At 49.0% G+C, this 14,797-nt stretch overlaps 1 protein-coding gene across 1 annotated transcript in view; it reads right to left on the reverse strand.

Annotated features, from left to right (window-relative positions):
* PRKAG2 (protein kinase AMP-activated non-catalytic subunit gamma 2) overlaps positions 1-14,797 on the reverse strand; it is a 260,976-nt gene that overhangs the window by 22,311 nt on the left and 223,868 nt on the right. Inside the window, 2 exon segments of the mRNA XM_043589972.1 lie at positions 3,182-3,240; positions 4,333-4,414. Coding sequence (XP_043445907.1) covers positions 3,182-3,240; positions 4,333-4,414 — 141 coding nt within the window.

Here is a 14,797-nt window from a genome sequence, read left to right on the forward strand (position 1 = left end):
TCAGCTTCTATGATGCAGCAAAAGCCTTCTTCAAAAATGAGGATGAAGGAATGACAGTGTCATTGAACAACAACTGCGATGGCCCGTCACGGCAGAATGGTCATGACAGGACCGAATGACACAACGCAGGAGGGGACCAGGCAGACTGCAGGGGTGGGGTGGGGTGGGGGCGCAGCACGTAGATCCAGAGAGCAGCGAGAGACGGCATCTGGGCGGGTTGGTTTAAAAAACTATGAATACTTGTTCTTTTTACTCTTCATTTGGTTTAAAACAAAAATAAGGGCAGATGAAGTGGATCTTTGGTTACCCTAAAAGTTCAGCGTTTAACTCTCAACAGATGGTGTTCAAGTCGATACTGAAATGCACACAGCAGCCAGAAACATCCAGGGCAGAGAGGTACAGAAAACATCGACAGAGCGCAGTCAGCCGTGAGGGAGAGGAAGGCACTACCCTTAGTCTCCAGCTGCAAACAACCAGAAAATGGAAAAAAGTATGTGAAATGACTGTTTTCAGACGTTAGGCAACAGGCAGGGCAGGACCGGCCGGACCGTCAGCCCCGGGAGAAGGGAAGCAAGCAGACCGAGCCCCATGATCCCCACCTCTTTCTCTGGACTGCAGTGCAGGCAGCTGACCCAGCCAGGGCATGACAGTCCCACTGAGTCAGGGAGACAGGAATCAAAGTCTGGGCAGGCGGAATTTGCGGGCAGAGAACCGGACGAGGAGGAGCTGTCCACGACAAGAGGGGACGGCAGTGCAGAGATCCTGAGCTTTGGACGGAGTACTAAGCTGGGCACGGCCGGGGTAAGCGGACGTGAGGCCAGGCAAAGACTGACCAAGACGCTGTGTCTTCACCAGGCAGAATGGACAGTCCTCACTAAGCCACCAGCCACCAGGGATTCCACGGAGATCCCAGCAGTAAGAGAACCAAACCAGAGATGAACACTCTCACCAAGTTTAAAAACTGGCCCCCCAATAAACATTTGAGAAGATGCTCAACATCATTAGCCATCAGGCAAATACAACCCCAAACCACAATGAGGTCTCGCCTGTCGGGATGGCTAAAATAAAAAACACAAGAAACAACAGGGGTTGGTGAGGATGTGGAGACCAAGGAACCCTCGTGCACCGTTGCTAAGAATGCAAACTGGCGCAGCCACTGTGGAAATCAGTGTGGAGGGTCCCCAAAAAATGAACAACAGAGCTACCACAGGATCTGGCAATTCCTCTCCAGGAGGTTTCCTGGAAACCCCTCCTCCACCTGCCAAAAAACCAAATACTAATTTGAAAAGATGTATTTATCCCTACACTTGCTTCAGCATGAGTTGTAAGAGCCAAGACCTGGAAGCAATTCAAATGTCCATCAGTCAATGAATGAGTAAAGAAAATGTGGTGCTCGCACGTGCGCACGCACACACACACACACACACACGCACACACAGGAATGCTACTCAGTTATAATGAACAAATGCCGCCATTTAAATGTGACAACGTGGATGGACCTAGAGTGAAATTCTAGAGAAATAAGTCAGAGACATAGTGAAATAAGTGAAATAAAGTGAAGTCAGAGAAAGACAAACACTCTATGATTTCACTCATATGCAGAATCTAAAAATCAAACAGAACAGAAATATACTCATAGATACAGAGAACAAACTGGTGGCCACCAGAGGGGAAGGAGGGGGAAGGGACAAGAGAAATGGGTGGAGGGGATTAAGAGGTACAAACTTCCAGTTATAAACTTAGTCACGGGAATATAGTCAATAAAATTGTAATAACTTAGTATGGTGACAGACGGTACAACTGGACCTGGTGTGATCAGTTTGTAATTTGTAACATGTAAAGATACTGAATCACCATGTTGCACCCCTGAAACTGACACTGTGTGTCGATTATAATAAAAAAAATTGGGGCCTGTATATTTGGACAAATGTTTTATAAAAACTTTGGTTTAACTGATAACTACTGCTGAGATTTTTTCTTTTTTAAAAATTTTTTTTTTAACATTTATTTATTTTTGAGACAGAGAGAGACACAGCATGAACGGGGGAGGGGCAGAGAGAGAGGGAGACACAGAATCGGAAACAGGTACGTCGATTATAATAAAAAAAAATTGGGGCCTGTATATTTGGACAAATGTTTTATAAAAACTTTGGTTTAACTGATAACTACTGCTGAGATTTTTAATGCGGGGGTTAGCTGCATTTTATCAAAATACATCCAGTTAATAATCATCCTTGTGTTGATCTTGCTAGTTCAGAAGCAGACATGTGACCACTATAAAGAAAACCAATATTCACCGGCATTGGTAGTATTTCAGAAATCAGACACGTCACGCGAAATAAATATGGGATACTTACAAAATCTTTGGTAAAACTTAGTTCTAAGAGTAGGTCTCATGTCTTTTCTTTTACGTAGGAATTTAGTTATTGGGCAATATTAACCATTACATGTAAAAAGAATATTGACTGAATTGTCTTTTTACCCTTTAGACACCCAAAACAGTATGAAGGAAAAAAAGTACGCAATTCTGTCCTTGCCCACCCCTGCCGAAAAAACAAACACAAAACACCCCTCCCCGCCCCCCTCCCCCCCCACAAAGCAATCAGCCGCCCAAAGCAACAAAAACCAAACAAGCTGGTAGAATCACAAAAATCATAGTGTTAGATAAAGGCCATCATGTGGTTCTCAAATGGTGCTCTTACAAAACAGCTGGACCAGGGACGAGGGAGTGCTCCCACTAAAATTAACCAGTCTTTTTGTAACTGGCAGAAAAATGTCAAAACTGAATTTGTCCAATTTTAAGATTTACTTCTTTGAAACCAGAGAGTACGTAATCGTTCTTGTTAGAAGAATTTAGGGGGTGACTGCACGAAGCTGCTCCCGCAGCAAGAGGCCCAGGAAGATACACTCTGCGGCACTGTCATCTGCAGAGGGACGCTGCCGTGGACCGTCACCCGCAGCAGGCTGTGGGAAGGGCTGCCTTCATTCCTGGGTCCGTGCAGTCACAGCGCCCCAGCACGCCCATCATGCCGTGAAAGATCAGAAGTTCAGGGACTAACTGACCTCTGCGATTGACCTGCGCTTCTATTTGTAAAAATCCACCCCCTCCCCCACCCCCCCCCCCCCCCCCCCGCAGAAATATACAGCTCCGATTACGGACATAAGGATTTCTGGCACTTACCATGGGTGATTTATAGTATCTATGTAGTATATTTATGAAATCTGTAATTGTTAGCATTCCTGGAACAGAGAATTGTATGTTAAATATAAAACTGAAAAATTTCAAATGGTAAGCAAAAATATTTACTAGAAAAGCTTCTAAAATACACTTTAAAGGTATCAAGCACGGTTTAATAATATATTACTTAGGGCTATTAACCTGTTAATTATCTACAACAAACCAAGACAAACGTAGCTGAAAATAGACCGGATGGTGAGTACAATGGAAGCAACCACAGTGTTTGGCAATTCAGTGATGGAAAACTTACTGATTAATAGAAAACATCACAAAAGACGTGCAGCTCTGTAAGTAACTGGAAATACTTTAAAATAAGATGAAGTATTCCGTAAGCTTTAGACGCGTGACCTTTCTGGGGGCAGGTGGATTGTTTCCTGAGGAGCATTCTATAAAGAGTGTCTAAGTGCTTATTTAGTGCCTATTTATTAAGGGCCACGAAGTGCTTCCTACGTGCTTCATCCTAAGATGAAGACGACAGGAAACTTTTCCCTGAGACTGAAACTGTAACCTAGGCAGGGAGGCACACGTACACTGGTAATTTCAAAACAACGTGATGTCCACGAGGAGAGACCGTGCTCACTGTCTGCTACGAGTTACAAAACGAGAAGTGACGGATGCAGATATCATAAGTTACGGGACTTTTCTAACAGTACGGCGATCATCTGGCTCGGGCGTCAGGCCTGTGTCACTTCGTCCGCACCGTCAAGAAGGTGTGTGGCAGACAAGCAGGGACTGACCGCGGGCCTGTGCACACCCGCGAAGTCAGGTGTCTGAGCACAGCGTCGCCCGCGGACCCTACCCCCGGGCTCGCAGGAACTGGCAAAGGCACATAAGGTCCTTCGGGAGCCAAAAGGGCACTGAATCAAAAGAAACTGGATGAATAAATAAACAGGAGAAAGAAACTCAGCAGGGGTACGTAAGTGTTTTGAATTTCCCAGCGGCCCCGCCTCAGCCGGGATGTAAAAGCCGGAAAGTTCTTTAACTTGGCAGCAAGTTTTCTAGGCTGAATTCCAAACCAGGGCCTGTTACAATACCTTCGGCGTTTGGCCTTTCAGGTTGCCATTTCGGCTCTCTCCCCGGCCCGCGCTGCTTACCTACAAAACTTTGTTTCTTACTCTCCCACAGCGGCGCTGCTCGGACACCATTGGCTACTAAGGCAAAGAAGGCCTTTTTCACCTGGAGACAAACGGGAGAAACAGAACAGACTTTCAAGTCCACGTGTCAGGGAGAAAAATACCTTCAACTAAAATAGCCGACCACATCTTACCAGTTATCTTCGATGTCAACTTCTGTAAGTTGGACGGGCCCAAAAGAGCTGAGTTTGTTACCACCAGCAAAAATACAGAAGCCTACGGGGACTGGAGATCTTTTAAATGGAAACAATGCAAGCAACTTCAAAAATGTTCTTTGTTCATTGTACCTAAAGACTTGGGCATACACAGAGACTTTATATGATTTAAACCATATAAAAGAATTAAATTTCAGTGCAATTTCTCCTTGATGTGGTTGTCAGTTCATCTGAAAATGCTGATGTGACACCAAATGACTTGAAACGAAAATCTGTTTTTCCTATGTTCAGTAACAAAGCAAACAAGTGTACTTTCTCATTTCCTGGAAGCTGAGAAAGAAAAGGTATGAAACGCGTAATACACACGTACTCTCATTATGGTCCTGGGACCATAATAACACTCAGCATAAACATTCAGCGTGTGCCTGTCACAGGCTGGGCCCCGTTCGGGCAGTGCTCACATCTGGCATCTCTGTGAATCACCCCGACAGGCCCCCTCTGGGATCCCAAGCCAGGTTCAGGCACCAGAGCGGATGGTTCGTTAAAAGCCAAAAGCTCAGGGGCGCCTGGGTGGCTCCGTCGGTTAAGCGTCTGACTTTGGCTCAGGGTCATGATCTCGCGGGTTCGTGGGTTCGAGCCCCGCGTCGGGCTCTGTGCTGACAGCTTGGAGCCTGGAGCCCGCTTCGGATTCTGTGTCTCCCTCTCTCTCTGCCCTTCCCCCGCTCATGCTCTGTCTCCCTCTCTCAAAATGATAAATAAACGTTAAAAAAAAAAAAAAGCCAAAAGCTCAGTGCTGAAGAGGATTCTCTAAATACGGACGGCAGATAAACACAGGGAAGACGGCTCACCTTTATTAATAACCAAAGGAATGAAGATGAAGGCAAATGTAAAGTATTATTTAGAGCTGCTAAAAAGGCTAATATTTTTCAGTGATAGCACCTAAAGCAAGTGCTGCTGTAAAACCGCGTGTGGCTCCATAAATTGTGTTTCTGAGCTTCGGTTTGTATGACGAATTGTGAAAATATTCATACGGTTTGTGCGCTAGCTTTTTCTGCTGAAGTATGGAGTCATCCTAGATTTTAGGAGTAGGAGTCAAAGGCGTTCAATGTCGCATTATTTCTAATTATTGGCATTGGGAAAGAAATCTGCCCCCGACAAAAGAGAACATTAAATACTGGCATACCGAGATGAGAAAAAAAGCATCAAATAGAAAAATTAGAAGACTCTGTTGAAGTAGAAAAAAGAAAAAAGGTTTATGGCAGTGTAAAACATAGACTATAAAATTTTATGCTATAATTATATACAATATGTGTTTAAATGGAAAAGATCAAAGAGAAATAAGCAGAAAATCAGACTGTATTAAGGAGCGGGGACAGTGACCCTGCGTTTCTTTAAAAAAAATTTTAACGTGGCATAGTTTTCTTTTTAACTAAGGAAGAAAAAAGTTCTTCCCCCCACCCACTGTATTCCAAACCCGTTAGTTTAACAGTAAAAAGAAAGGGGAGAATTACAGGAATCCAGGGCTTTCTATCAGACTAGGGTTAACAATTCAACACCTGCTTATGCCTTTATGGTGACACATTCTGCCTCTGTTTGGCACGACTTCTGTGGACGCTTGGTTCACTTACATGAGTACGGGGACGGCTGGCGGGTGAGGGAATCTCATTCATTATTTTCCATGCTTCTCTTAGCCCCGTCCCGGACTGTGTCCGACGATCTACAAGATCATCAGAGGGCAGGGAAGAGGACGTGGAGGTCCCGAGGGCCAATCAGATGACATGGGAGAGCATCGGCAACTAAGTGGCATCCGTAAGCTGCCCAAATATTTTTTGAACCACAGCTTGAATCAAGAATCCCAAAGACGTTCATAACCGCTTGTGCAACTACACGGCCCCCAGGGGTGGTGTGCCAATGTGTATGGTCTGCTAGCTCTATCTGGATGACGCTCTGGGGATCCCGGATGGCGGTCCTAGAAAATACCGCCAAAGAATATGGGGCAGAAGTCACAGATAAACCGATTTTAAAACACATTAAATTATCAGCTCAGCTTGCTTTTCTAAACGGTGCAGAGTCTGCATCGCAGGGCTCAATCTCGTGAACCGTGAGATCATGACCTGAGCCAAGATCCCGGGTCGGAACTCGACCGACTGAGCCCCCGAGGCACCCCAAGAAAACCGATTTTAAAATCATTCATCAACATCATTCATGAAACCCTAAGTGGCTGTATCTGTTGAAAACCCATTCCAGAAGGTTCTGAGTTTGGCCATGACGAAACAACTACACAAGCCAGACAAAATACACAAATCTCTGTTTGAAAGCACCGGTGTGCAGCACGCAGGCGAGATTCAAGAAGCCGCAATCCCCGAGAGAAAGGCGGCATGTGACGTGAGCTCCACACTCATTGTGGAGGTTTTCTGTGGATGTTTTCCAAATCCTTTTCAAATAGGTGCATCTCAACAGAAAGCTGGATGCTATTGAGAAGAATCGAATAAACCCCAGGCAGGTTAAACACACACAAAACCACACCTAAGCACACGTCACAGACAAGATGCTAAGAATCAAAGGCCAAGAGAAAATCAGCTAGAGAAAAAAGACACACAACTGCTTTCAAAGAGGCTACAAGCCGCCAACAGCCATTTTTCTCTCAAATGTAATGACTCTTCCTTCAGAAACACAACATCTCGCTTCCCTGACTAATCTGCTACCTAAAAGCTCTTACTCAGCCCTATAACTGCTGTGAGGTTGCCACAGCCGTCTAAAGGCCAGCACCCGACTCCGCATGTGGCCAATCCACCGGTGGGGGCACACAGGCCGTCACACGGAAGTCAGGCACTGATAAGGCGTGCGGACTTCAGTGAACACTGGGGCTGGAGGTCAGTGGCAAGGTAGACTGTGAGAAGAACCCCCCGGGAGGCAGCAGTCCCACGGCAAACAGGAAGTTAAGAATTTAATGTGAAAAGTATCATCACTTCTGCAAGAGGAGGCAGAACCATCGAAAGATAAGGAAAATGCTTACATAAAGTACCTCCCAGCCCCCTTTCTTTCCAACGGGTGAAATCGCCAGGCCAACTAGAGTCCCACTTGGGTTGCTCGGGCCCTTGACCCTCTCTGAACCTCGGCGTTCGCAGGTACACGATGAGGCTTACAGGTAATGTCTTCCTCACCGGACTAACCGGGCTCGTAGGTGAGGATATTCGGCACGGGGTCAGCACCGAGAGCCAAAGAGAATAGATGCTTTAATTTCCCACCCTAGAGGGATCCGGCCAGAAGCAGAGAAACAGCCACTGTTTTGATCCCACCCACAGGCACTGCTGACATGTCCCTACATCGCGGAGGAGTCCCAGCCTCCGAAGACCCGGGACAACACCGTGAGGTGGACGAGACACCCTTGTGCTCGCACGGGCCGTGTCACAAGGCCCCAGAAGGGCAGGCCTGCCTGTGGCTGCTGTGGTCTGGCCGCACCTCCTCCTGAACCTTGGCTTTCCCAACACCATGTGTGTGGAGCTGAAGAGCAATTTAAAACTAGACTTAGAAAATTCTTCACAATTACAGACGGCACGGAGTGTTGCCAGTTAACTGATAAACAGAACAAAAGGAAAACTGGTGCAGTCTGGCTCCAATTTGCAGGAAAAAAACTCTTGGGGGATCTTGAGTACCTCGGAAAATTTCTTTTCAACTGAAATGCAATTTGCTCAAAGTGTTGTCAGTTTAAAAATGTACTTAAAAAATTTTTTTATTTTTTATTTTTTTTTTAAAAAAAAATTTTTTTTTCAACGTTTATTTATTTTTGGGACAGAGAGAGACAGAGCATGAACGGGGGAGGGGCAGAGAGAGAGGGAGACACAGAATTGGAAACGGGCTCCAGGCTCCGAGCCATCAGCCCAGAGCCTGACGCGGGGCTCGAACTCCCGGACCGCGAGATCGTGACCTGGCTGAAGTCGGACGCTTAACCGACTGCGCCACCCAGGCGCCCCCAAAAAAATTTTTTTTAATGTTTATTTTTTGAGAGAGAGAGACAGAGCATGAGCCGGGGAGGGGCAGAGAGAGAGAGGGAGACACAGAATCCGAAGCAGGCTCCAGGCTCCGAGCTGTCAGCACAGAGCCCGGTGCGGGGTTCGAACCCACAAACTGCAAGATCGTGACTTGAACCGAAGTCAGACGCTCAACTGACTGAGCCACCCAGGTGCCCCTAAAATGTACTTTTAATAGGATTTTCAAACAACCAAATGTTAATCATTAGATACGATGGAACATAAAATTTTAATAAAGAAACGATTTCTTAAAATAGTAACAAGCCCCAAGAGAGCTGGGCCGTCTCATGCCAAGTAGCACATCTGAGTTCCCTAAAATGGGAATCTGGTTCCTCTGATGCTTCACTGTTCTCTGTACGGTTTTGCCCCGATATTCAGTAATGAAGTAGATGGTGGGGCTTTCAAAATTAACGCTGATGAACAGCCAGAGCTCTTTAGAACCGTCCAATCTGGTCTTGTACTACATTTTTGCATCGGGACTTGCCCAGTGGATTTAACACTACCCGGAGGCAGCTCTCCGGGCTGACAGCTGTCCCCGGCGGAGGAGGCGTCCAGCCTTTCTCAGGTGAGGCATCCAAGCCCTTCCGCAGCCCAGCCCCAGCCCACAAACTGAACTTCTTGTTTTTTGCTTCTGCGTCACAGTGTCCCGTCTGCTTCAAAGGAACTTCCCTTCAACTCTACCTGTTAAAACCCAGCTGACCTTGGACTTCTAACTCCACAGCAAAACCTACCCGGGTCACTCCCATCAGAGTAGGTGCTCCCTTCTCTCTGCTGCCACAGCACCTAATTCATCCCCTTTCTGTGATTTCCAGGGTTTCCCTTGTGTCTCCTTCGGCTTAAAAATGGCAGAGTAAAATCATTCCTGACCATCGTTCCTCCTGGAAGGTCACCCCCAGACTATAGGGAATAGAAGCTGGAAAAGGGATGATCCAGGAGGCCTGCGGGTGGAAAGTGGGGGGGGGAGGGTTAACAAGGAACCAAGGGGAAGGGCCTGCCTGAGGCCAGGCTGAGCCCGAGTGGGAGAGAAGCTGAGCAGCCTCTCCCTGTTCCCGGAAGACCCAGGACCGGAGGCCCTGGCGGGGGTGGGCACAGAGCCAGAAACAAACAGGACGGCTGTTTCCGATCAGGTAATAACCACAGCCACCTGCCGTCGCTGACAAAGGGCCATTTTCTGGAGAAACTGCTCCACAAATGCAACAAACAGACGAGAACGTTCCGGGATGAACAGGATCAGTGGAACTCACCAAGAAGCCCACTTGTGAACACAACGTATCCACTCAAATTCTTGGTGCTCGTTCTTCATTATGAACAGCCAGCCAGACTCACCGGCCACTGGACAAAGCTGGATGAGTCCTAGTTTTACCTGCGTCTTACCCGAAGGGTCGAGAAAACAAGACTCCCAAAAAGCAGAACAAAAAGGCCGAGAGAGAGACGGGGTAAGACTATTAAAGGACCAACTCAGGGGGCCCAAGACTTGCTGGTCGAAGTTCCAGGGAAAGGAAACAGGAAGGAAATCACCGAGGCCACGCTACACGGAATACAGACCTGAGGGGCGCGAACGCCGGGTTCCAAAGGCACACCGTCCGCCCGGCTCAGTGAAGAGAATCACCACAACGAGGCACATCGGTATGAAATTTTGGAGTTCAAAGTAGAAAGAGAAAACCCCAAAAGTGTCACAGGGGAAAAAAGCCACGTATAAAAGGTAGAGAAAAATGTAAAGAAATCACAACAGATTTCTAATATGGTCAGAGGCAGGGGAATAATGCCTTCAAAATTGGAAATAAAAATTATTTTCATTATGGAATTCTATACCCAGCTGTCTGTAAAGTGAGCGTGGGAAACACAGATATTTAAAATTTCGTGTAATTATCTCCCGTACACGCTTCCACGGCAAGTGTTCCGCACTGAACGTGTCCCCACGGAACTCACAGGCTGGAGCCCTCACTCCCAATACTGATAGTACGTGGAGGAAGGGCCTTTAGGAGGTGATCAGGTTTGGGGCTGGGGACCCCCTGATGGGATTAGTGGCAGAGATCTGCGCTGTGAGGACACAGTGAGAAGGCAGCCATCTGCAAGCCAGGAAGAGAGCCCTCACTGTGCAGGTGAAGCGACCATCACCTCTCTCTTGGCCTTACAGCCTCCCTAACTGTGAGAAGTAAATTCTTGCTGTTCAAGCTCCCAGGCTGTGCTGGGTTTGTGCAGCCCGAGTGGGCGAAGACAGAAGCTCCTGAAAAAATGTACTCCGCCCCCCGGCTGCCCCCCCAAAAGAGGGAACAGATCAAGGAAGCAGAAAGCACATGTTCAGTAGACAGGTGTTACAAGAAGCGAAGGCTCAGGAGACAGCAATGAGCGGGCTGGCAGTGACAGCCAGAGCAGGAAGACAAAGGACCCAGAAGGAGTGGCTCCAAATGGAGCTGCAAACACGTCCGACAGGTCTGACCACACAGAAAATTCCGTCAAGAAGTCAGAAGGTGTGAAAAGATGTACATGGTCAAAGTAAAACACAGGAGAGTTCTAGACTCCAGGAAGAACACAGAATTGTACAAAAAAGGAAACGTTAACTACAGTTTGCACTGGGCTCAGCAGTGAGCAGAATGGAGAGAGAATAATGCCAGCACACCGGGAAGGATTTCACCGGCCCCTGACAGCCGGACACACTGGGAGGATGGGGGCAGGAAGGAGGCAACACAGGCAGCAGAAACACAGGGCCGCCAGACCCGGAAGTAAAACACGGCTGAAGTTACTGGACTGAGGTGTCACGGCAATCAAGTCTAGATTTCATAGCCGAACTGGTTGTTTCCGGGCAGTGTGACAAGGGCGTAAGGCACAGGGACAGAGGCTGCTATTTTCTATCGTAAGCTTTTTTTGTACTACTCACTTTGAAAACCCATATGTTGGTCCCCAGTGCACTGCCTACGGGCATCAGCATGGGCCCCGCCAGGTGTGTAAGCCTTGGGGGCAGGGCCGTGGCAGGTTCACCCTCTCCTCCCCCCGGTTTGAGCAACGTGCTTTGCCCCCACTTTTATTCTTTTTGGGAATACGGGTGCTAGAATTTCCTTTGTCCTGGATGCCATCTACTTATTCACTGGTCCTAAGAATTATTTAGCTTGTTGAGAAATCTTTCTGTATTTTATGATTAGCTCTCCCACCTGGTCTCAAGTCCTCCGTAAGTTAGACGACGTCATCAACGAAGTCAGCAGGCAAGTCGCCGTCCCAAATGTTGACGGGCTTAGAGTAAAAGAATCCTATGTTTCTTAGCCTGGGTTCCCCAGAAAGCAGAGCCTGGCCTGCAGTCATTTATCTGGGAATTGTGACCCCAGGAGCAGGTGTGGAGGACAGGGCTGAAACGGGCTGGCAGGGTATGTCGACGGGGGGCTGAGGTGGCCGCCAGGAAGGGCAGACTGACTCCTCCGTTCCACGGAGTCCCAGTGGGATCTTCCGAGGACTGCCTGCCCTGAGGGTGCAGGGTGGAGGCGGTTACCCACTGGCTTCTATCCTCTGCTGAGAAAGCAGGCCGGGGGGGTCACCCCCACCCCGAGGGACCTGCCTGAGGTGAGGCAGGGCTGGAGTCACAGGCGGCATTAAGAGGATTTTAAAACGATGCACAACAGGCATCTAACGCGACTGGAAACCGTGCTCCAGGCTGAGATTTAATGAGCGAACGTTCTCTGGAGGTCCACAGCGAGCCATCAAATTGCGCACCGAGCTGACCGCACTGTGCGTCCTGTCCACCAGGACACCGTGCCAGGCTCCGTCAGCTGTCTGGCTGAAGCCGGGATTTGCCTGTCCTGGCTTGACCACCCCGATGGAACAGTCCAAAAAGGAAATGGGGCTCAATCTGTGGCCCTTTTGGTCAATTCATGATAGGTTCCTAGCGATTACTATTCTTTTACTTTTATGAATAATTCATTCACACGTCTTACCTGGGATTGGGGCCACGCGCCCTACCCACAGGCTTTTTTTATTTTTTGAGGAATCTCGTTTTCTTTCATCTCTAGCCTGGGGCACAGACAGACCACTTTCCACAATCCCTCCGAGGTCACCGACAGCCTGGCAATCTGCTTTCTACACCCCTTATCACACTAGAACGGGATTCATCTGGATCAGAAAGCAAACTGGTTTAGCGCGGAGATTACCCTTCATAATCTCCACACCCATCTCAGGGTTCAACTTCCTCCAATCACCATTTATTGCACTTTTCCCATTTTGAAGATCATTGTCCTTGACGTGGAAAAAGTTCAAAAGGAGCTGAAGACTTTTACTTCCTCTTTCTTGGCACCTGCAGCGTGAATCCCGAGCCACAGGCCGGCCTTCTCTTTCCTTCTGTCTTTTAACACAAGCAAGCCCTGTCCCCTCTGCACTTACGGATCTCAGTTCTGGTCCCCAGTTCACATGACCCTGGGTGGCCCCTCCTCATCACGCCCTTCCCCGAGCTTGCTTTTGATGAAACGCTCTTCGTTCTTTGTTTTCTGCGTGTTCTACAAACGTGTGCTTGGCAAACACTTATTTGGATGCCTGCCGTTCGCTCTCTCGTTGGCATTGCTAAAAATTATACTCAGTGAAATAGTTTGAGCAAGAAAATAAAGTAGTGATGGATCATAATTGAATGGAACACCTGTATTTACAAATCTCTGCTGACATACAGGACCGAATAAAGAAATGGGATATTAATACATTATTTGTATCAATCAGCTTACTACATAAGCTAACTTGGGCAGTTCCTGTGCCCCCAAGGAAGTGGAACACAACTCCTCACCCCGTACGCGTGGGCTGTGCCCAGTGGCTTCCTCCTCAGAGGGACAGCGGGGAAGTGGAGAAGCCTGACGAAGACGACCTGGGCCAGGTGACCGATGTTAAGGTCAACGGTGGTAAGACGTGCTAACAGTACGCACCCTTGATATGACGGGGTAAGAATGGCACCGTACCTCTGTGGTCTTCCTTCCTGAGCTCATAACCCCAGTCTGACCACGAGAAGAACGCGAGGTCGGTGCCGACAACAGGGTATCCTACAGAATGATCTGCCCAGCGCTCCTCAAAACCGTTAAGGCCACAGAAGCAAAGGAAGTCTGGAAAAACTGCCACGGCCAAGGGGAGCCTAAGGAGAAACGATGACCAAATCCCCCAGAACCACCTCGGTGGGATCCTCGGACAGAAAAATGACATTAGGCCAAAAGTCCGGTGATAATCTCGTGAACCGTGACGAGCGTGTGCCACGTGGAGGGAAGATGGCAGAAACGTGGGGACCTGGGGACGGGGTGTCTGGGAGCTCCACACTCACTCCTCAGCTATTCCATGAATCCAAAACTCCTCTGAAAAAAACAAGTCTATTGAGAATGGTTATGTTTGTAGAGTGTTGCTAAAAAAAGAAATTACGTAGGGAAGGCCTACCTAATTCTTAATGCCCACCCCCCCCCCCCCCCCGCCCCACTCTTGGGTGGCTGTCCCAGATGTGGCGTCTCGGGGAACCTGTCGCTGCTGCCCAGACGCATACTCTCTCTCCACGGCAACTTGCGGAGACCCCCGGAAGCAGTGTGCTAGCATCCGGCACAGGGCGCCTGGACCACGTGCCTCCGGGCTACGTTGCCCTCTTGCTCTCCGCCTTAAAGCTTCTGCACAGAGGCTCGTCACCTCGACATTCCACCTGCCACCTCCTGGTCCACGACCTTGACGACACTGCGCCGACTGGATCTGACGGGCAGAAGGCGGCAACACTTCGGACGCCTCGGTGACACGGAAGGAAACGAGACGGGGAGTTTTTGGGGGACGGGGGGGAGGCCGGAGCATCAGCCACAGCTCCTCCCGGTGGAATTCAAGGGGCTGCCCGGCACGCGCCCTGCCAGCCGCACACGGCTGGGGAGGTTTCTGGAAGCAACGCGCACGTGTGAGTGGCTAAGTCTGACACACTGGCTGAGTCGCCCATAGAAGCTGTCTTCCGGTGACCGGAGCAAGTCCAGGCTCCTCGCGCACACGGGCCCGTCACCAGCAAAGTCAACACCAGAGATCCTGCCCGAAGCCCCATCAGGTGTTGCAGGAGAGCCACAGGGCACCTGCCCAGGGTGTGGAAGAGCAGCCGCGAAAACCCACCCCCTCTCCTGCAGCCAGTCGCTTTCCTGCTGAGAATCCGCCCCCGGCTTGCCGCTCGGCCCCGGTCGAGACAGAACGAGGACCCGCGATGCCCGGCGACTGCGCCGCCCGAGCTCCCGTGACCGGGTGTCATCTGACCGTCCAGCCACGCTGCCG

The sequence above is a fragment of the Prionailurus bengalensis genome, chromosome A2, assembly GCF_016509475.1.
Source record: "Prionailurus bengalensis isolate Pbe53 chromosome A2, Fcat_Pben_1.1_paternal_pri, whole genome shotgun sequence".
Taxonomy (NCBI): Eukaryota; Metazoa; Chordata; class Mammalia; order Carnivora; family Felidae; genus Prionailurus; species Prionailurus bengalensis.